The sequence below is a fragment of the Anguilla anguilla genome, chromosome 7 (genome assembly GCF_013347855.1).
Source record: "Anguilla anguilla isolate fAngAng1 chromosome 7, fAngAng1.pri, whole genome shotgun sequence".
In the NCBI taxonomy this organism is placed as follows: Eukaryota; Metazoa; Chordata; class Actinopteri; order Anguilliformes; family Anguillidae; genus Anguilla; species Anguilla anguilla.
This window is the reverse complement of record NC_049207.1, coordinates 36,725,925-36,748,195: the sequence shown is the minus strand read 5'-3', so window position 1 is coordinate 36,748,195 and position 22,271 is coordinate 36,725,925. Positions and strand designations below refer to the sequence as shown.

Genomic DNA, 22,271 nt, shown 5'->3' with positions numbered 1-22,271 from the left:
GTAAACCCAGGCATCATGCACATTTCAAATTAATGTTTTCTCATCTCTTTCTGGGCCATATTTTATCCCCAATCACCAGTGTCAACCTGGGGAAATTCAGACCAGTGAGTTTCATTAGTCACTTGTCACTCATGTTGTTTAAAATGTGATTTATGTTTTTGCAGCACCGAGTTGGCAAATTTAACATTCAGCATCTGTAACTAAACAAGTTGTGTCTATTTAAATGTGACAGCTCCACAGTACTCCCTGCCTGCCTATTCTACACTTCCCTCTGTTCCCCTGCCCCTTTTCTGTGATTGCTATTGCTGTACCTTGCAGGACCATCCTTAAGGACAGTGGCTTTTTCCGTTACCTGCACACGGCTGTGATCGTGAACGGCACCATGCTGGTGTTTGGGGGGAACACGCACAACGACACCTCCATGAGCAACGGCGCAAGGTGCTTCTCTTCCGACTTTGTGGCCTATGACCTCGGTGAGTTCAGAGAATGAATTGGTATTCCGCCAACATCAACTGACTGGGAAGTTGCAGCCAGGGCATGGGCCCAAAGATACAAATGGCCAGTGCATTGTAAATTGGGAAATACAAAAATGGAAAATAAAAAACTGCTGGGAAAAAAATACCATTTTTTATCAGCCCAGGCAACTGTAGCCATGCCTACTGGCAGGAGCTCCTCCCCCTTCAATTCTTTCCTTTAAAGTACTAAAACCAGACCCACCACAGTCAGCATGTACATATCTGGATGCAGATTAGAGCCTGAGTATACAGAGTTTGTCTACGTCTGATCCAAATCTTGTAAAGGAATATCAAGCCCATTCATGGTTACAGTTAATATTGGTGTTAGGGTTTGCATTAGCATTAGGGTTTGCATTAGCATTAGGGTAAGGGCTAGAGTTGGTAATAGATTTGGGCACACAGGTCAGTCATATGTATAAAACTGTCTGTAAGAGTTTGCGCATTGTTGTCTGTGACGCCAGCCCCACCCCGCAGAGCAGTCCATCCTCTGCTAGCTCTATCTAGGACCTGGAGAGGCCTTCTCCATCTAAATGTGTCTGCCTTACCAGAGCCTCCCTGCACACTGCTGTTGAGCACAACCCCAAAACTGTCCTCTAATCATTCAGAACCCATCTTCTAGCCAGGAGGGTTAATTGGCGCCCCTTAGTCAGTTTTAGCTCTGTGCTTAGTTTGCGGGTCTCAGTGGGATTGATTAGAGAGGACTGGTACTGTAGCACGTGTAGTAGGCAAGCCCATCATGTCATGTCCCATGTTGTCCAGCAGAGGGAAGTATGTACCTACCAAACTGAGGCTCTGAAGATCTGCATCTCAACAGTGATTTTGACCAAAAACGAGTGCAAAATGCACCAATTTCATTTCCTGTGAACTGTGAAGCAGAATCATCTGTAAAATCTACGCAGTATTTGGGGAAATCTATCTGTCTTGATGATACCTTTAGACAATGCACCACATACTACAATCCCAAAGCGAAAATTTGAGAGCATTGCACTTTTTTGTCTTTAAAAAATGTATTAGCCCCCATCTCAAGCTGGGGTATCTGAGCTTGAATCAGGGGCTGCTTTTGGACATTGTGTAGCTTATGAGAGGGGATGATTGTCATAACCGAGACACTGGGAAGAACACAAGTAAAATGCAATCATCCTTCCTGAACTAAGCTTGAGAATGGTTCAGGTACAGTGGAGTTCAAATAGGGTGAAAGTTTAAGTGAGGAATTAGTCGCTTGAAGGAACTTCAGAAGAATGATTGCTTTCTCATTAACACTGGGTGAACAATCGGATAAAAGTACCCCTGAAAACCATCCACCCACATGCATAATTTCATAAGCCTTTTAAAAACATTAGCAGTGGTTATACAACTGGAACAGTGCATTTCCAGGAAAAAGTCAAAGCCTCATGAAGCTGAAGTAAAAAAAAATAAGAAAAGAAACAGATGACTGGGTCACACCTAAAGTATCCCTTTAATTCAACAACATGTCTGGGTTTTATTTAAAATGTAAGCAGATATATTTTAGCATCAGCCTTATTCAGGAAAATAAATGTACTGGAATTAATTGAAATAAATAAATGAAGAAATATGGTAGCTTGTTTCATGGCAAGGCTCAGGAGATGGGCAGCAAGACCCAATCAGCCCTGCAATATCCTGTCAACCCCCCCCCCCCCCATTCAAAAAAAAAAAAAAAAAAAAAAATTACAAATAAATAAGTAAATAAATAAAAGCAGTTATATGTCTTCACCCCATTGAATCCCAGTTAATGATTATTGAGATTTGGGACAGATGCAGAGTGAGACAGCAGAGTGCCACTTAGGTCAGACTCGGCCTCTCAGTTCCTTCTGGCGACTGCACAGAGGTGTGAGAACCATTGCCTTTCTTTGTTTTCTGTCCCCCAGCTTTTCCTTCCTTCAGAAATTGGTATAGATTTTGTGACATTCTAGCTGATCCAAACTGCAGGAACAAGTCCGCGGTGCATTATCTACTCCACGGTGCCTGAAATGCACCTTTTCACCAAGAGCAGACTGCATACGTATCTATAGTGCCCTCCAAAACTATTCACACCTTTGACAAATATGAACAAAGATGGTTATATGTAAAATAAACAATACAGATATTGAGCTATATTGTATGCTCAGAATTAGAAAATCGTATGTAACAGTTATGTATAAAATTATATACAGTAATACATTGCTCGGAGAGAAAATTTTAAATAAGTAATTTTATTCTCCCAGATAGATTTATCACAATTATTCACACCATCTCTAATTCTTGGAAAGAAAATCAAACAAAAATAAATTGCTTTAACATTCTACTTTTAAGTTCAGTTTAAACTTAGCAAATTGTTTTGATGTCTCATGGCTTCCTGTTTCACTGGGGTGTAGATGCGAGATCTGCATTTCATCCACCAAGGCAAAGAACTCTCAGAAGAAACAAGACAAAAGGTTGTCAACCTTCACAAGTCAGGATGTGGTTACAGATAGATAAATAAATAAATAAATAAATAAATAAATAAACACTTTCCACCATCAGGTAAACCTGCCTGGTAGAGGATGCTTCTTGGGAGCCAAAGAAAAATTGGAGAGCCATTGTTGAGATGAACAGTACAAAATGCGGGTTCTTTCTTGGGGACAAAAACATGTTGCTGGCATGTTTGGGGTCAGAAGAAGGTCACATATTTGGAAAGAACGTCATATTTCTATGGGGGATGTTTAAATTTATGAAAATTGAATTGATTTTGTGCTGATCCAGGGGCTCTGCTTAAGGTCAATATAATCATGAACTCCAGTAAGTATTAAGACATTTTGACTAGAAACTTGATTCCCTCTGGAAGCCCATACTTAATCATCATTAACTTACCCCAGCTTTGCTGCTTTGCAATAGCCATCTCAGTCTTCCAACTTGAACCTAATTGAAAATGTGTGCTTTTCATTGAAGAGGACAGTTCAAAAAGCACAGACTGAAAGATTTAAAGGACTTTGAAAGATTCTGTATGGAGGAAAGATCAGAGGTCCCCCAAATATGATTCACAACCTCACAAAACACCATAGAAGGAAAATAATGTGTAATTTGAGAAGTGTAATTTTAAGAGGGTCGTTTTCCTTGTACATTCGAATAAGCTGGCCCTGTGGGGATTTATGCTGCATGTTCTTTTGATCCATTACCTCCATTCCCTTATGTCCTTTATTTCTTTCACCACCAATGTAGAAAACATAAAAAAGAGGGCATATATTTATTTTCGCACTGTGGTGTGTTTACAGAGAGAGGGAGGGAGGTGCAGAGAAAGAGATGGTGTATGTTTGTTTGTTTGGTTGTTTATTAATGGGTCTTACCCATTAGTGATACCTTATTGCAGTGTTTATGTTCATTTGTTGAAACGAGTTTCCTCTTCTTTAGCAATACTATGTCTTTATTTTCATGGCAATAAAGCACATTCGAATTCGAATTTAGTATAAGATGAGAGACCGAGAGGGTGGGGGGAAATTACGCTTTGCCAGCTGCTATGTTTCTTAAGCTGAATAGCTTGACACTCACTTTAAAATGTACCCTACTTGTATTTAGTGTGTTTCTCTGTGTCACCCAGCATGTGATGATTGGTCGGTATTGCCCAGACCGGACCTCCACCATGATGTCAACCGTTTCGGGCACTCAGCTGTCTACAGCAACAGGTAGAGTTACTTGCCATGGGAATGACGGTTGTGACAGTTCACTCTCTGACAACCAGAACTTCCAGTAACTCTATATTTTCATGCATTCATTCATGCATTCATTCATTCATTTGTAGATATTTCATCATACACATACAGTTAAGGGGAATTATTTGAACAGTGACAGAATATGTGTTGTTTTGGCTCTGTACTCCAGCTCAGTGGATTTGTAATAAAGCAATATGAGGTTACAGTGCAGACTGTCAGCTTTAACCTGAGGGTATTTACATCCATATTGGGTGATTTGTGTAGGAATTAGAGCCCTTGTTATACATAGTCCCCCCATTTTAGGGGAGCAAAACTAACTGGGCAATTGGCTGCTCAGTTGTTTCTTGGTCACCTGTATGTCGTAGTTCATGCACAAGAAAGCTAACAAAAAGATCTAGAGTTGATTCTAGGTGTGGAATTAGCATTTGGAGTCTGATGCAGTGGTCTCTCAACATGAGGGCTAAGGAAGTATCAGTGCCAGTAAAGTAGGCCACCATGAGACTGAAAAATCAGAATTGATCAGAGACATAGCCAAAACATTGGGTGTGTCAAAATCAACAGTTTGACTCATTGTTAGGATGCAAGAACTCTGAGCTCAGCAATAGCAAACGACCTGGCAAACCATGAAGATCACTGGGATGACCTAAGAATACTTTTAGTTGTGAAGTTGTGAAGAAAAACCTATTTTCAACTGTCAACAGATCAAGAAGACTCTTCAAGATGGAGGCATAAATATTTTAAAGACTACCATGAAGAGAAGACTACATCAGAGGGTTCACTGGTAAGCCTCAGGAACATAACAGCCGGGTTATGTTTGCTAAAGAGTCCATTTAAAACAGTAGAGAACAATGAGATGAAATAACTGCTAAAGCAGCCAAGGAGTTTTTCAGGGTCAAAAAATGGAATGTTCTTGACTGGCCAAGTCAATCACCCATCTTGAATCCAACTGAACATGTATTTCACTTGCTGAAGACAGGACAGAAGTTAAAATACCCCAGAAACAAACAAGCTGAAGATGGCTGCAGTACAGGGCTGGCAGAGCATCACCAGGGAAGATACCCAGCGTCTGGTGATGTCTATAGTTTGCATACTTCCGGCAGTCATTGATTACAAAAGATTTGCAACCAGCTACTAAATACGATGACTTTAAGATTCTGTTAATTTGTGCAATTACTTTGCTCTCCTAAAATGGGAAAAATGTATATAAAGGGCTGTAATTCGTACATGGATCACTTGATATGGATGTGAATACCCTCAGATTAAAGCTGACAGGCTGCTCTTAACCGCATATTCATTATTTTATTTCAAATCCAATGTGCTGGAGTACAGAACCAAAGCTGGAAAAATTGTGTCACTGTCCCAGTGCTTTTGCATTTAACTGTACATACATGTGTATGCACATGCATATTTTTACTTATTTACTCATAAATAAGTACCCTTGTGAAATATTTTTGGTTGATCTTTGAAAGCTTCAAGAATGCCATACATCGTGCAGTAAGTGATGAGTTTTGTGTATTATAGTTCTCTTTAAGCTGTATGCAGAGTAGACTGCATAGTCACTGACTATGAATGTGTTGTGTATATATGTACTGTAGATCTTGCAGTGCGTTTTGTTACTTGTGATATAGCCCTTCTGTATTCTAATGGCCATGTTCGATACATACTGTATGTGTGTGTATCCATGTTCCTCACCCTCGGTGTACCCTGAGAGTGACTACTATTGTGGTCTATTTAGTCCCTAATGTTCAGCTCCTCTCTTCAGTTCCTTTCCCAGTGTCCTCATTTACTGTTCCAGACTCTACTCACTTCTGGTCCTAAATTCTCTTCACTTCCTCTCCTCACAAACTCATTTCATTTTCTCTCACTAACTCACCTTACACACGGCTCCCTGAAGCAAACCCATGTCTCTCAGTAATAGCACCAGACATCAAAGAATCACTTAGTCAGCAAGGCAGAAAAAGAAAAAAAACTGAAATTTAGCACGTTTCACTGCCCTCACTATAAGAGTTGTGGTAAGAGGCTGAGCCCTTGTCCTACTGCAGGATGTCCTGGAGAGGATTTTTAAAACCAAAATGCAGCTCTAGACTGGAACAGTTCTTTTAAGTCCTCCTGGGAATCTTAAATCCATTTGGTTTTAAAGGCCATAGCTGAGGCTTCTAGAAAACTGCCACATCTGCAGATAGTTGATGAACAATCCTTTTGTAACTGAAATGTTCTGAAATGTCATCAGCCCTGGGATTCTGTATGTGTTGGGTTTCACGCTACACTGTATTCTGTGACTAACCTAACTGACCCCTTTCTATCTTTAAATATTTTGTTTTATTTGGCCTCTTCTTTCATGTTGTCCTGACCTCTTTCCTTATTTGTTTTTTTGCCCTTCTTGTGTTTCTCAATCTCTTTCTCAAATTAACCCACTGTCCACATGCCTTCCTGTCCCATTTCTCTTCTTGTTTCCAACCTTTTCCCCCTGCTGCTCTTTCCATTCTCCAGTATAATGTACGTGTTTGGAGGTTTTAATAGTCTGGTCCTGAGCGATGTTCTGAAGTTCATCCTGGCCAGCTGCTCGGCGTTCCCCAGTGCATTGTCATGCCATTCAGCCTCACCAGGGATCCAGTGCCAATGGAACAGCAGTCTGGAGGCCTGCTTACCCTGGGAGGGTTCCAGTACCTTGGAAGAACGGAAGGCCCTGGTCTCCTGCCCTCCCAAAATATGTGGGTAACCATAATGCACATCTTCAATCCTTCAATTCCCCGAATATAGCCATGGGGTTTAAGAGTGACCTGTTATCTTATTATACTATTGGCTTATTGTTAGAGGTAAGATATTATATGTAGGGACTGGACTCTGAGGTTGATAGGTTCAGAATCCAAGTGGGGTACTGTATCCTTGTTCCTTGTTCTAAACCGGAAGGGTTTCAGTAAATATCCAGGTGCACGCATGGATTACATGTAAAGAATGTATGCTGTATATGTGTCTTTGGATTGTCTGGTAAATGCTTGGAATGTAAAATGTTAATGTCCATTACAGAACCCCCCCCCCCCCCCCATGTATCACGACCACCTCTCTTTTTTCTAAAATACATCTGCAGTGATCAACTGTCCTTTACTTCATGGAGAACTGATGCATTGATCAACAGGAAACAGACTGTTAGATTGTGTTCCATTGTAATTGACACATGACATTTATAATGGAGAGATTGAGACATTTTTTTTTTTACTAGGCTTTACGATTGCCCATCTGATGTGATCTACTGCACCCCACCATTTCAAAAATGCAAGCTTCTGGCTTTAAGTCCAGCAAAAACCCATCTTGTGCTTTTTGCTGTGTTCACAAAGATGCTTTTGTTCTTTCTGTATCCCTCGCAGGCACAACTAAACTTTCGTGATTGCCCTGATTATGTTTACCATCTGATATCCCATCTAGGGAGAGGTGCAGTAAATATCTCCTTTTTCATTAACACACCAACTTGCTGTTTATCAAGAATGACAAGAAGACAGAGTCTTTCCATTCCAAAAAGCATGCCGCCTTCTCCCCAGGGACACTTGTCACAGCAGGGGTGTGGCCCCATCTGTCTGAACTACAAATACTGGGAATTGGATTGATCTATAGTGACACCCACTGAACCCACAATCATCGAGGAGCATGCCTGTTAATGGAGATCACTTCAACAGGAAACTGATTGTTAGATTGTGGTGTCCCCTTGGCTATTGGCTCATGCAAAGTTTCTAAAAGCTGCTGTTTTCCCCGCAGTCCGGCGGAGTGATTGAGACATGCTTTGTATTGATCTTGTTTGTGCCCCTATCACAGACGTGTTGATCACAAGCATTTGTTTTTGGGTATCTATTTTGCAGGCATCATGTGCACTCAGTACTCTCTGTTCTTTATTGGGTGGTTGGGTACTACCATGAAGACTACACCACAGATTGTTGTTATTGCTGTTACTTGTTACAGTAATTTAACAAGCTTAGTGGATGGTTGTATCCAGGATAACTTACTAGGCTCATGTTCAGTTTCTGATAAGGATCTTGTTGAAAGGGTAATACAACAGTACCCCAGTCTTGGATTCACAATTTCAAATTTGCACTCATTAATTCATTTCCCTAACCCCACACCGCTCACTAAATGTACCAGGACTGAGCTGTGTGTTTTGTCTTCTCAGATGGGGACAATGAGAGGTGTGACCAGTACAATGACTGCTATAGCTGCACAGCCAACACCAATGGCTGCCAGTGGTGCGCTGAACAGTGCATCTCCACAAGCAGCAACTGCACTGCTGTCACGGTAAGGTGGGGCTTGGCCTGGATTGGACGATGGAGCATGAATATGCCATCTGCTTTGGGTTGGCTGCCGGCCATGGAAAACTGGCATGCTGAAATACATTGACTGTTTATTTCCTTTATCTATCGTGGTGAACTTAATTAGTGTCTTGAACTATATAGTCTTTGGAATGCACATCAGGAACTGTTGTTGAACTGGATTTACAGTATAATCATCTTATCGTAAAACTTCCAGTGGGCGCTGAGTTTCCCGCAAGAGCCAATCTCTTTTAATAACCAGGATCTGTAAAAACAAAACTAAAAGCCAGTCCTAGTAGCAGAATTGTTTCATTGTTTATCACAGTGGTAATGGGTGTTGTTCATCAATGTTTTCATGCTAATGTTGAAGAGCAGCTTAATTGCTATGTTATATGGTCTTCATTTTGAACAATGGAACCAAAAATCAATTTTGATATAGAAGTTGATGGGGTGTTGTATAGTATGCAGATGATAATCCAAGTGATAGAGTTAGAATGCATAAAAAGAGCAGGAGTGGATTCTTTCATCGCAAGAGGAATGTTTGTTTCTCTAGCTTTATTCGAGACAAGGCTAAAGGCATATAGACTGCCTGACAGTAAGTGATATTAGTGGCTTTCTAGCTAGCTTCTAGCGGATAAGTTGAACTTTTTTTTGTTGTTAATTTTATGCTTGCACTGCACCACAGTCACTCAGAAAAATCCCATTCACTTCACCGTCAAGCTTGTCTCTTTCCTTCGTTATATCAGCTGTGCCAGAGATGGAAAATTATGAGAGCTGCATCATTGCCATGGAGGAGTTATTACTATGATTAGATATGGTAGGCTCCTGCACTATTTATATTTGTGATATGCGCATACAGTAGTCCCAGGGAAAACTGCAGTGCACAAAAACAGACAGGAGCTAAAACAGGCTAAAGCCATTTTGATTCCTTGTAATATGGTGCCACATTGTAAACATAATTTGGTGAACAGACTATTATAATTCATTAGTTACAGTTGCATTGATTTGAACTTTCTGAAATGAAACATTGAATACAGTAGGATATAGTTCAATTACACAGGGCGCAGTAGGCTAAATTATTCTGCTTGTCTATTGAGAAGTCCTGAAAAACTTGAAGACAGAATACAGGTTATCAGCGCAACTTCTGGCTGACAACCTACAGATAGACCAGTTTAATGTCAATGGCTGATGAATTACAAAACACAATTTTCATTTTCTGTCATATTGATCCTTATATCCTTATATAAATCCTATTGGTCCTATTTTCAGTCAGTAATTCTGGAAAATGAGGCTTATCTGCAGCAAGTACAAATACCAGTGTCTGGAAGAGAGAGAGTCTATGGGATGTTCTGTATACAGTAGAAACATAAAATACGTTTTCATAAAATAGGCTTAGATTTTGTTCATATTTTGGGGTTTCAGTCCATACTGCTTATCAAGTTTATCCCTTCCATGCTGTAGGTTTCCACCACACATTTATGCTCATTAATATATCCATTACCTGAAGTTATGTGAGTTATAACATTCCTTTCTTTTTAGACCCTGTCAGACTGTACAATTACTCCAAGTGTTCTGGACAAGCAGATACACAGACGGGGGAACCAAACTAAAATGTTTTGTGAGGGGGTTGATTTAATCAGCCGATCAAAATTAGAGAGCAAGTATTTAATGGCATAATGGCAAAAATGAGTCTCTCCCTTTAAGCACAGCAAGTGTTAGCCTTCATCCATCCTCCTGTTCGCGTAAGCGGTGCTGAGGTGTATCTCCTGAGCATTTTCTTCCCATTTCTATTGCGGAGGTAACGCATGGTCACCCTGATAGATGCGTTCCCCGCAGTCCTTGGCCTCTCCTCGCGAGTGTCCTCAGCCTGCGTCCTTCATGCCTGGGAATTCCATTGCAGTCTGTAGCACCGTCTTTATTTTCAGTGGATATTTTTCAAGAACATTACCTCCCTTTCAGTGTACCGCACCGGTGCATGGTCTCTGGATGAATGACTGTTGAATCATTTATCAGAGTGGAACCTGCCTACAAAAAGTTGACCCCAAAGTTAGTAGGACTTTAGAATATGGTGTTAAATACTCATTAGGCATTAAAACTGCACTGGTTCTGTGCAACAAGTAAACTTAGTAAATGCTATATTATGAGGGCCAACAGTTTCCATAGTGCAGTGGCTTCTATGGATGCAAATTTGGAAACATGTCTCCATATACAATCTGAGTGGAGATAAGTATGTGTTCTCCTCTCTGTTGCTTTCAGACTATTTTTTTTTTTTGGTCCCCTGGCTGTCATAGTCATCACATAGGAGGAGTGCATGTCATGACATCTTGTGCAGGCAGGCTGCAGTCACCTGGTCGACCAGAGGAGGTCGCTGGTGCATGACGAGCCACATTCATCCACTGACTGAATCCCTCCTTCACTGGAAGACACTACAGGCATTAATGCACCGCCTTGTGAGGCTGCAGGACACAGCTGGCACTGGCACTGGCCTGGTCAGGTTTCCATACCAGAATATTGGGCCCATTCATACCTGGCAACAGTGTCTTAATAATATGAGCCACCTAGAACCTTTGATTTGAAATTTGAATGTGTGGATGTTGGCTTCCTGTCAGCTGGATCTCAATTCCTGGGCTGGAGAAGCAGTCCTTTTTTAGTTGTCTTTGCTGATATTTAGGTTGCCAGGTTGGGGGATCACACAGCCCACAGGCCACTAAACGCTCTCCTTCCGACTACCTGATATACTGATTAACATAAGTTATTACATGCTTCTTTTTTATGTACACGTTCTTGAAAAATAAAAATTATGTTTCACTGTTTGTTGAATGGGCGCCACGGTGGTGCAGTGGGTAGCACTGTCACATCACAGGAAGAAGGTCATGGGTTCGAATCTCGGCTTGGGGCCTTTCTGTGTGGAGTTTGCATGTCTCCCTGTGTCAATGTGGGTTTCCTCCCACAGTCCAAAGACATGCAGATAGGCTAATTGGAGACTCTAAATTTCCCATATGTATGAGTTTGTGAGTGAATGGTGTGTGTGCCCTGCGATAGATTGGCAGCATGTCCAGGGTGTATCCCTGCCCCTCGTCCAATGCATGCTGGGATAGGCTCCAGCACCCTCCGCGACCCTGATCAGGATAAGCGGGGGTCAGAAAATAATTTTCCATGTTATGCCCAGTTGGCTCAGTGCTTTCTTCCTTTAACTTCTCAGTAAATAAAAACATGAATTGATATGCTAAACGGATTGAAATGCAGTCATCCCTGGTCCTTGAGAGCTAGTGTCCCTTGTTTTTGTTTTTTACCTTGAAGTAACCTTAAAATCAGCCAGTTCAGACCCAGGAAACCTGATGAGGAAAGATAACTGTCACTTTTTAAACTGCTTTCATTGACAAAGTGCTGAGTAACAACCAAATCCAGTTGACCCTGTGGCTCATCAAGACCGGTGCTGGGGATTTCAGTCATTTTAAATCAAGGCATTGTGTACTGTGGCTTAGCGATATTTATGAGGTGCCATCATAGAAGTGCACTGTGAACATGGAAGTCTGTGTGTGTAATCTCTTCCCGGCCTGCGGCCTCACCATGTGCACATAGCGTGCTCTCTTTCATTATCAAGCCAACCGCTCCCCTTGGCTCATTGGCCGTTTAGAAGTATTCTTTCACAGCAGTTGCCCTCGCGCCTGAACCAAACCAATTTGGTTATCTTATTTTAAGACCAGGCCCCGCTCTTGACTCTTCTCTGTGGTCCCGCGGGCCATTGATTTCCCCGCTGTGAACGAGTCATTAGCTGCAAATGGGACACATAACCGAGGATACGGGATAAGTAAATTCCGAGCGTCTTAGTTTTTGGTTCGTTAAATCGGGGGATTGGCACACATTATTGTGTGTGAGGATGATGAAAGATGATGATGCAGTCAGCTGTACACATTCAGACTATTCCATCCTGCTTTTCTGTGCTTAGTCATAGATAACTGAGGGCTGAGTGAGGGAAGGAGGGAGCACTTTGAGCCTTATTGAGGTGGAGATTAACGTAACATAAAATACCATAGATGAGAGATGTAAATAAACATATTGAACCCTTCGTATGATGTTATAAAACATTGGCTTACTAGTGATTAAACCCACTGAAGCAAATGGTCTAAGATAATTATTTTGTACTCTTCTTGTTTAGAAGTTGTAACCTCAATCATTGATGCTTTTGGATAGCTTTATGACAATGTAACCATGCCAGACCAATAATCAAGTGTTTGTAATCAGATCATACAATGTGTCTTATAAAACCTGCACTTTTATGGGTATTTGGGGTATTCATCTGTCCCTTGTGTTACAGTGCAGCCTGGCATATTTATATTGAAATAACCTGAATGTACTGATGAAAATCCGCTAGATGGAATCTTCCCTATTTATATTCAAGTACTGTAAAAGTATTCTGCATGTAATTATAAAGCACTATTTCTAAGAACGATTTTCTTAGTCAAACAATTAAATATTCATAGAATGCATCTGTTGATGCCACAAAATATATATATATTTGCCTCTGTGTATAATAAATATATAAATAAATAAGGGATTTAAAAAAAAATCTTTATCCAACTGAGGGGCAAATCTTATTTTACAGCCTCATGTAACATGCTTAGGTAGACAAAAGTACATGGAGCAAATGTCTGATCTTTGAAATGGCAGCTATAAGAAGGTCTGGTCTGGAAAACTGCCACCAGCTTTGAATTGTATGATGGTTTGAAAATGAACTGAAGTGAAGCTGCATAAGCTGACTTTCTCACTCTCAAAGCTTCTCAAAAATGGGAAAATGCATGTAAAGTGAGTGACAGAAAACAAATGCCAACTGGAAAGGCTAGTTTGAATGCATCAAAAATGTGAAAGAATTGGGGCTACGGCTACCTTTTTAACAAAGCATAACACTGCCATGTAAATGCTGCCAAATCACAAAATGATGTGTGTGAGACGGTTAATTTATGATTTTTAAGTTGGCTGCGGTGGCATTTTTGCGCATTCATCTAGAATACACTGCCAGTCAAGCAGCATAATTCAGATGTAGCATCACATTGTACTTTGTATACTGGAAATTCAATTCATTTCTAAAAGTGATTATGTTAATAAAACATGCCTGCAATTTCTGAACACATTTTCTTGACATGAATTTGCTCGTTCCATTAACTCAAACATTTATTTACTTCTAATAATGTATCTGTGGAGGAAGAAAATCTTATGGGACAGATACAGTTTTTAGATTCTGGTACTGGTGTTGGATTTTCAGTTTGTGTAGTTGCATGACATAACAAACCCTGGTGTTATTCAGTAGTACTGAAGTATTAAATTGAAATTTAACCAGGGAAAGTGTCTGCTAGGACATATTAAGCATTCAGTCGATCAAGTTTCACATGCCTGATCTGTAAGTTCTTTACCTATGTTAATAAATTCATGTGATGTTTTGGATGAACCTTTGGCCGGAATGACCAGAGCTGGCCCTTGGATTTTGGTTGCCCTAAATAAGAAGTAATCGGGGGCAAGGACCGTGGGGGGTTAAGCTGTTGCAGACCGTGGATGGGGCAGGGGGAAGATTTGTAGGCAATCTTGATCTTTGCGCTCTCAGAATACTGCACGATTAAAATGTTTTTCAAAAAAAAAAAAAAATGAATTGTGTGGTCCATCCGTGGGTGTGGCCATGAACGACGGCATAGACCGTTCATGCTAGCAGCTGGGTCTGGTAATGGAGTTCAGAGGTAAGCAGTTTTTCCAGGAGGTGTGAAATGTGTGATTTTTTTTTTGACTGATTGTAGCCTGTTGTGGTGTTGTTCCAGGGGCCGATTGCAGAGTATGAGACATGCCCCAAAGACAACCCTGCCTACGTGTGCAACAAGAAGACTAGCTGCAAGAGCTGTGTAATGGATCAGAACTGCCAGTGGGAGCCACGCAACCAAGAGTGCATCGCCCTGCCCGGTACTGTTCAATCATTTTCATTCACTCTGTCCAGTACTGTCCAATCACTTTCATTCACTTAGTCCAGTACTATTCAATCTCATTCAACCGCTCTACCCAGTACTGTCCAATCACTTTCATTCCCTTTGCTCAGTACTGTACAATCATTTTCATTCACTCTGTCCTGTACTGTCCAACCATTTTCAACCGCTCTGCTCAATACTGTCCTATCACTTTCATTCCCTTTGCCCTGTACTGTCCAATCACTTTAAATCACTTTGCCCATTACTGTTCGATCACTTTCACACATTGTGCCCAGTACCATCCAATCACTTTCACTGTCCTTGCTCAGTACTGTACAATCACTTTCAATCTCTCTGCACAGTTCTGTCCAATAACTTTCAAATACTCTGCCCAGTACTGTCCAATCTCTTTCAATCGCTTTTCCCAATACTGTCCAATCACTTTTAACTGCCCTGCCCAGTACTGTCCAATCACGTTCAATCGCCTTGCCCAGTACTGTCCAATCACTTTCACTCCCTTTGCCCAGTACTTTTCGCTCACCTTTGCTCGTCCTACCAATGCTTTCCCATTACTTTCACTCACCCAGCCTGGCACTGTCAATTAGCCTCCCAACAGAGGCTTGCTTCTGGTCACGCAGCCCTCATGTCTCCTGACAGAGAACATCTGTGGAGAGGGCTGGCACCTGGTGGGCAACTCGTGCCTGAAGTTCATCACTGCAAAGGACTCTTACGACAACGCCAAGCTAGCCTGCCGTAGCCATAACGCTGTGCTGGCCTCTCTCACCACGCAGAAGAAGGTGGACTTTGTCCTGAAGGAGCTGCAGATCATGACTGTGTTGGTAAGACTTTGCAAATGTTATACACAACAGTATTTATACCATCTTTACACATGTATACTGTACATACAGTATAATGTCCCAAAATAAATTTTTTAAAAAGAGGACGGTTAAGGAGGGTGAAACTTATCTTCTCCACTCCTTTCCATCACATAAATGCAGGTAGGAGATGAGTGGTAGTGAGGGAGTGGAGGAAAGGAGGTGGGGGGTGAAGAGTATTGGGACGCACCCTGAGGTTTGGCTGTTGTGTAGGGGCCAATTCAACTGGATCATTCAAGAAGCCGTATGCATGCTTTAAACAAGAAAATTAGCAGAACTTGGAAAGCCTTATGAATAGATTTATGGGAATTTGTAAATTCCCTCTCACCCTGTCTGATTTGTTCAGGCAAGTGTTCTCTCTTGGCTAGGAATGGCAGTGACTCAGTATGTGAGCATAACTCCTCTTTGTACAGGACAGTAGCAGTGACCCGGCTTCGTACGGCTTTGTAACTTCCTGTCTCCTCCACATTGCAGTACAAGGCCCCGGTGACGCCCTGGGTGGGCCTGAGGAAGATTAACATCTCGTACTGGTGCTGGGAGGACATGTCTCCATTCACCAACACCTCCCTGCAGTGGCTGCCCGGCGAGCCCAGCGACGCCGGCTTCTGCGGCTACCTCGCCGAACCCGCCCCCAGCGGCCTGAAGGCCGCCACCTGCGTGCACTCCGTCAACGGCAGCCTGTGCGAGCGCCCAGGTAGGCCCCGCCCAACCGTTCCCTCCACCGTCGCCGCAATGTTACAGCCAGTAATGGGTTTCAGCCACTAAGCTTTGAACAGTTGAGCTGTAAGAGCTGTAACCAGGGTAAAGTGTAGCTCTTTTTTGTTTCAGAAAAAGTTTCCCAGATTCTTTATAAGTGATAGACCCTGTTTTTTTTGTTTTTTTTTTATTTAGATTTGTTATTACGGTAAGGTCCTTATGATGATTGTGGTGCTGAGTATAATGGTGATGCTTTTTAAGGATAATTACTTGGCAGATGCCCTTTCTATATTGACCTACATAGCTCACATTTGTACATACTATCCATGGTTTGAGCTGAATGTTTTCAATTGAAACATTTCATGTGTCCCGCCCCTGGGTACATTAGCAACAGCAAATGATGACATTTGAGATGGTAACTATGGTAGCGGAGTGCAAGCTTGTTGGTCCACTTGGGTATCGCTGGGGGCGGTACAATGGTCAACGGGCAGTTTGTATCAGCAGTTTGCCACCCAGGTTTAGAACCCATGACCCTCTGTGCGCAGACTAAGCTCACACGCCTCACTGCCACTCCCTGGAAGCTCCTCCCCCATGGCTACATTCTCTCCTCTCTATTTTTGCCTTCCAGCCAATCACAGCGCGAAGCAGTGCCGCACCCCCTGCGCCCTGCGTGCCACCTGCAGCGAGTGCACCAGCAGCAGCTCCGAGTGCATGTGGTGCAGCAACATGAAGCAGTGCGTGGACTCCAACTCGTACGTGGCCTCCTTCCCCTTCGGACAGTGCATGGAGTGGTACACCATCAACAGCTGCCCGCGTAAGACTCCACCCTTCCCTGCTCTTAATGTCGTAACCCTTCTGGTAGGACCCTGTAGATCGCTGCTCAGAGCTACGCTACCTTTTTTGACACTTCTGTTACTGTATATTCATATCTCATAAAAAACACGTTTTCAACGTACAAAAATGCCAAGTTACTCAAAAGTATTGATATCAAAATGACGCCAAGTTACGGTACTACAAACAATATAGGCTATCTTGCCTCACCGAAATTTCATAACATGTATTCCAAAGCAATGCTACCCAATATTTCCTCAATTCTTTCAAGTCACTTGGCCCTGTGTTTTGTAATCTTACCATCTCATAAAAAACACGTTTTCAACGTACAAAAATGCCAAGTTACTCAAAAGTATTGATATCAAAATGACGCCAAGTTACGGTACTACAAACCATATAGGCTATCTTGCCTCACCGAAATTTCATAACATGTATTCCAAAGCAATGCTACCCTATATTTCCTCAATTCTTTCAAGTCACTTGGCCCTGTGTTTTGTAATCTTATCATATTACAATGTCATGCAAACGTTGTATCAGATCAAAGTGTCAAATATTTCGTATTGCCTCATGGAACACATTGAAATTCATGTAGAAAACTGCTGGTCAGTCACTACAGGAAGCATTTCTCCAGAAAACATATCTTTATACTTGCTTCTGAACTGAATTTGACTAAATGTACAAGTGATTGTATATTTGCAACGTACAATAAATACATGTAAAATACATATTGTACATACATACATAAAGAACTTCTTTATCCCCATGGGGACATTTCCCTCGCAGCATGTTACATTCACATTTACGAACAGACATTTATACCAAGAAACATACAATCATTCACGCAACAGAAAGGCTGGCCACCAAAATACATACATACCAATACAAATTGGACATATAGATGCCTATTCAATCAATCATGACTGTGAGAAAGCCATCCACACATATGTTTGGCCTGTCCATGTACTGCACGCTTATATACACACAGGGCCAAGTGACTTGAAAGAATTGAGGAAATATTGGGTAGCATTGCTTTGGAATACATGTTATGAAATTTCGGTGAGGCCAGATAGCCTATATTGTTTGTAGTACCGTAACTTGGCGTCATTTTGATATCAATACTTTTGAGTAACTTGGCATTTTTGTACGTTGAAAACGTGTTTTTTATGAGATGGTAAGATTATAAAACACAGGGCCAAGTGACTTGAAAGAATTGAGGAAATATTTGGTAGCATTGCTTTGGAATACATGTTATGAAATTTCGGTGAGGCAAGATAGCCTATATTGTTTGTAGTACTGTAACTTGGCGCCATTTTGATATCAATACTTTTGAGTAACTTGGCATTTTTGTACGTTGAAAACGTGTTTTTTGTGAGATATCATTTCTTTTTGCAAAGCGTTTTAATACGAGAGTGAGAAATGCGAAGTGACCCAGTAAGAAACGGTTGTGGATTATGGCTATCATTGTGTGAATTTGTACAGTCTGATGAGTGTGTACGTTTAGCAGTTTCGGTTTGCTATATATGTAAAACAGTGGCTGTGACAAATCGTGCGGTGGCGTAATTGTAAACGCATCAGAAAAGGTGAAATATGGCCAGTGTAGCTATGTAGGCTACTCACGGATTTGACGGGCATCCAACGAGCCTTGATTGACAAAAGAATCAGCAAGCCCGTAGAATTAGAGCTGCCTAGGTCGCAACTTGTGTACCCTTCTGTCCTGCTCCGTTGTCTGTTATTTCGTGAAGATGCACTTTTAGTGTTTGTAAGGTTTATAAGGCATTTTGATAGGCTTATCTGCAGGTAGGAATCCTCTTTGCTGTTTTGTTAAGCTAGAACCGGAAAAGTTGATAGTGGAGAATAGGAGCAGACTCATATGTCCCAGCAGGCTTTGCATATGAGAAAATAACAAGTGTGAGATAAATTAGGCAAAATGATGAAATTGCGTAGTTGAAACAATATGTTTTTTAGCAGAATGGGCATGTAGGTGAAGGTTGACATGATCACAGACTATAGTGCGAAGTAAATGAAGTGACCATGAGCGAGCTTAGTTTCCTTATCAAACGGTATATATAACAGTCTGTATTTAATGTTAGTTGTTGAAGTGGAGGGTTAAATAACGTGTGCAATATATTGCACTAATGTGTTTTTCTCATGTTCAGTGCTAGTAGTTATACTTATGAGTGAATCATGATTTTAAATGTAATGTTTTAATGCGGAGTTGCAGAACGTACATACGTAGTAATTGTTTGTAGCCTATGTGGCTAGATAGAGAACAGGGCGAGGTAACATGAATGTAGAAACGTGGCGTTTGCTGATATGATGGTTTTGTACGGTAGCCAAGTGAAGAAATGTAGTTAGTAGAAATGGCACAGTGGTGAACTGGTGTAACTTTTTAATAAAAGGAATACATTTGCGTCATGAAATGCATATGGATGGCCGTGAGTGAGTTTTGGTAAAGCAAATATAAGCGTAAGAAAATGTTAGTGTAAAAGAGGAAATGATCTGCCTGAGGGCGAGTCGGGATTCAAGCCTTAAACCGGAGGTTTACCAGTCTGTGACTTCGTTAGTGCAGCACCATGCCAAAGCTATGCAATGCGTGAAATATCATTAGCAAACCTGCCGGTGGTTTTAAAGAAGAACACAGGCCAGTAAGCACAGAAGAGCTCCCGTTGAATCCATATGGCTTAGCAATATTGTAGTCGGTTAATAACTGAACGTACAGACGGTAAGTGATAATGCATATGGCTTAGCAATATTGTAGCCGGTTAATAACTGAACGGTGAACGGCGGGTAGATATGGTGCAAAAGCAATAATTGATAAGTAGTAGACAATTATTAGTGAGGGTCGAAGCAGGTTAAAGAAACGTGTTCCTAGCTGGGCTTGAACCTACGACCCCGTGCTCCTAAGACTGTAACCTTGCCCACTAGGCCACAGGCGGACTAGCTGTTTAGATTGCGGAGTTGCAGAACATACATACTTAGTAATTGTTTGTAGCCTATGTGGCTAGATAGAGAACAGGGCAAGGTAACATGAATGTAGAAACGTGGCGTTTGCTGATAAGAAGGTTTTGTACGGTAGCCAAGTAAAGAAATATAGTTAGTAGAAATGGCACAGCGGTGAACTGGTGTAACTTTTTAATAAAAGGAATACATTTGCCGTCATGAAATGCATATGGGTGGCCGTGAGTGAGTTTTGGTAAAGCAAATATAACCGTAAGAAAACGTTAGTGTAAAAGAGGAAATGATCTGCCTGAGGGCGAGTCGGGATTCAAGCCTTAAACCGGAGGTTTACCAGTCTGTGACTTCGTTAGTGCAGCACCATGCCATAGCTATGCAATGCGTGAAATATCATTAGCAAATCTGCCGGTGGTTTTAAAGAAGAACACAGGCCAGTAAGCACAGAAGAGCTCCCGTTGAATCCATATGGCTTAGCAATATTGTAACCGGTTAATAACTGAACGTACAGACGGTAAGTGATAATGCATATGGCTTAGCAATATTGTAGCCGGTTAATAACTGATGAACGGTGAACGGCGGGTAGATATGGTGCAAAAGCAATAATTGATAAGTAGTAGACAATAATTAGTGAGGGTCGAAGCAGGTTAAAGAAACATGTTCCTAGCTGGGCTTGAACCTACGACCCCGTGTTCTCAAGACTGTAACCTTGCCCACTAGGCCACAGGCGGACTAGCTGTTTAAACTGGAAATGTTTCAGAGTAAAAAGATATGGGTATTTTGCGTGTGTATGCGTGTTTTTGATTGGGTCGTGTAGGTGAAGATTTGGCTGGTGTCAGTGAAATGTCCAATGGGGAGACATGTTGTTAGTGGGATAGGCGGCAGGAAAAATAAGAAGAAGAAGAAGAAGAAGAAGGAGAAAACGCAAAATCCCCTTAGTTTGGGGCTTTATTGTGTGGACAGTTGTTTATGAATTCTGTTTGTTGAAATGGGGTCAGAATGTACAGAATTTAATGTTTTTAAGGGCTGAGTGTCTGTGGCTGTTGTGGTTATTTCTGTGGGGAACCCTGAAAAGTGCCGAACTCTCGGTGCTGTATAGGTATGGGGCATGCCCCCGCCAAGGCGTAACTTGGCGGGATGGCATACCTGCCATCCCAATATTGGATACATATTATATATGTATAAGGTCTTTGACACGTGCAAGGCTCGTCTGAAATGTATGGTCAGCAGGGCTCCTCTGCAAAAGAGACCCCTGGTCTCAGTAGGACATTCTGCTTAAATATTGATTAAATTTAAAAAACAAAAATTGCTACAGCTCAAAGGAAGGGGTTTTCGATATAATTTCAGTTTTTCTGTATGTTTTTGAGTGGCCAAGTTTTTGTGTGATGAAGGATATTTGAGGTATTTACTGAAGCTTCTGATTATCTGCTTAACAGTGGCTGGTTTAGGGGTTTGCAGTCTAAAGCAAGAAATCATACTTAAGGTAATTCCAACACAACTAGTACAGCAATGCTATGCATCCAGTGGTTGTATGAGGTTATAAATGGTTGCAATGTAAATGCTATGTAAAAAGTTGTGTAAGATCATTGGCTAAATTCCTGTAATGTAATGTAATGTAATGTGTCGATAGCTTGAAAAACAGGACCACTATAAAAAATAGAATATTTAGCATTGTTGGCCATTGTTCTATCTGAAAAAATAATACATAAAAATCTTCTTCTTGTGAAGCGTAAGTCTGATCAAGATAACATTTTGAACAAGAACACTTCAACTGTCTAACTAAATTGCGATGGAAATTGTCAATGATGCCAAAATGACAGCCAAACACATTTCAGGATATGTTCAGTATATATGAAAGTCAGAATTAAATGCTAAGCCACAGCACTGATTCTTGGTCTGATTAATCAGGCTCGATCTTCAGCCTTGAAAATGTTCTGAATAAAAGGTCTCATTTTTCTGAACAGGGCAAAACTTGAATTGTGTCAATAGCATGAACAGCATGACTGCCAGCAGGGTATTAATATTTCACATTCATTGGTGTTTTGGAGTGTTCAGTTTTGTGGCTTGCTGGGCTTTAAACTATAAATCCATTAAAATGCATGGTCATGGTTGAATTGCAGCAAGTCAAACTTGAATGGTGTTGATTGCTTGAAAAACATGGGCGCTTTAAAAAAAAAAGGAATATTCAGCATTTTTGGATGTTTTTCCATTTGAAAAAATAATGCTTAAAGATCTTCCTCTCATGAACCACGTCTGATCACAACATTTCTGGAACATGTCGTTCAACGAGCGTGGACATGACTGATTCCTGCACCATGTTGCACTTGCTGCTTGGACCTCGGAATTTCTGCTTTGCAGCTATATTCATCTTTATAATTGTTAATAATTGCTGTAAAACACATAGTCATATGCAAAACCTCTAGAAGCTTAAAGTTGCTTTGTAAAGCTGATTTGGAGTTACTTTAATTGTATATTC

General features: G+C 41.3%; 1 protein-coding gene across 3 annotated transcripts in view; it reads left to right on the top strand.

Annotated features, from left to right (window-relative positions):
* Positions 1–22,271, top strand: part of LOC118231949 (attractin-like) — a 199,663-nt gene that overhangs the window by 89,271 nt on the left and 88,121 nt on the right. For all 3 annotated transcript variants that reach the window (XR_004766180.1, XM_035426369.1, XM_035426368.1), the window contains exons 10-17: positions 319–473; positions 4,087–4,171; positions 6,689–6,909; positions 8,358–8,479; positions 14,301–14,439; positions 15,099–15,280; positions 15,791–16,010; positions 16,641–16,826. Coding sequence is in view for 2 of the 3 variants with exons in the window: in XM_035426369.1 (XP_035282260.1) it covers positions 319–473; positions 4,087–4,171; positions 6,689–6,909; positions 8,358–8,479; positions 14,301–14,439; positions 15,099–15,280; positions 15,791–16,010; positions 16,641–16,826 (1,310 nt within the window). In the remaining variant the exon portion in view is untranslated. The remainder of the gene's footprint in view (positions 1–318; positions 474–4,086; positions 4,172–6,688; positions 6,910–8,357; positions 8,480–14,300; positions 14,440–15,098; positions 15,281–15,790; positions 16,011–16,640; positions 16,827–22,271) is intronic.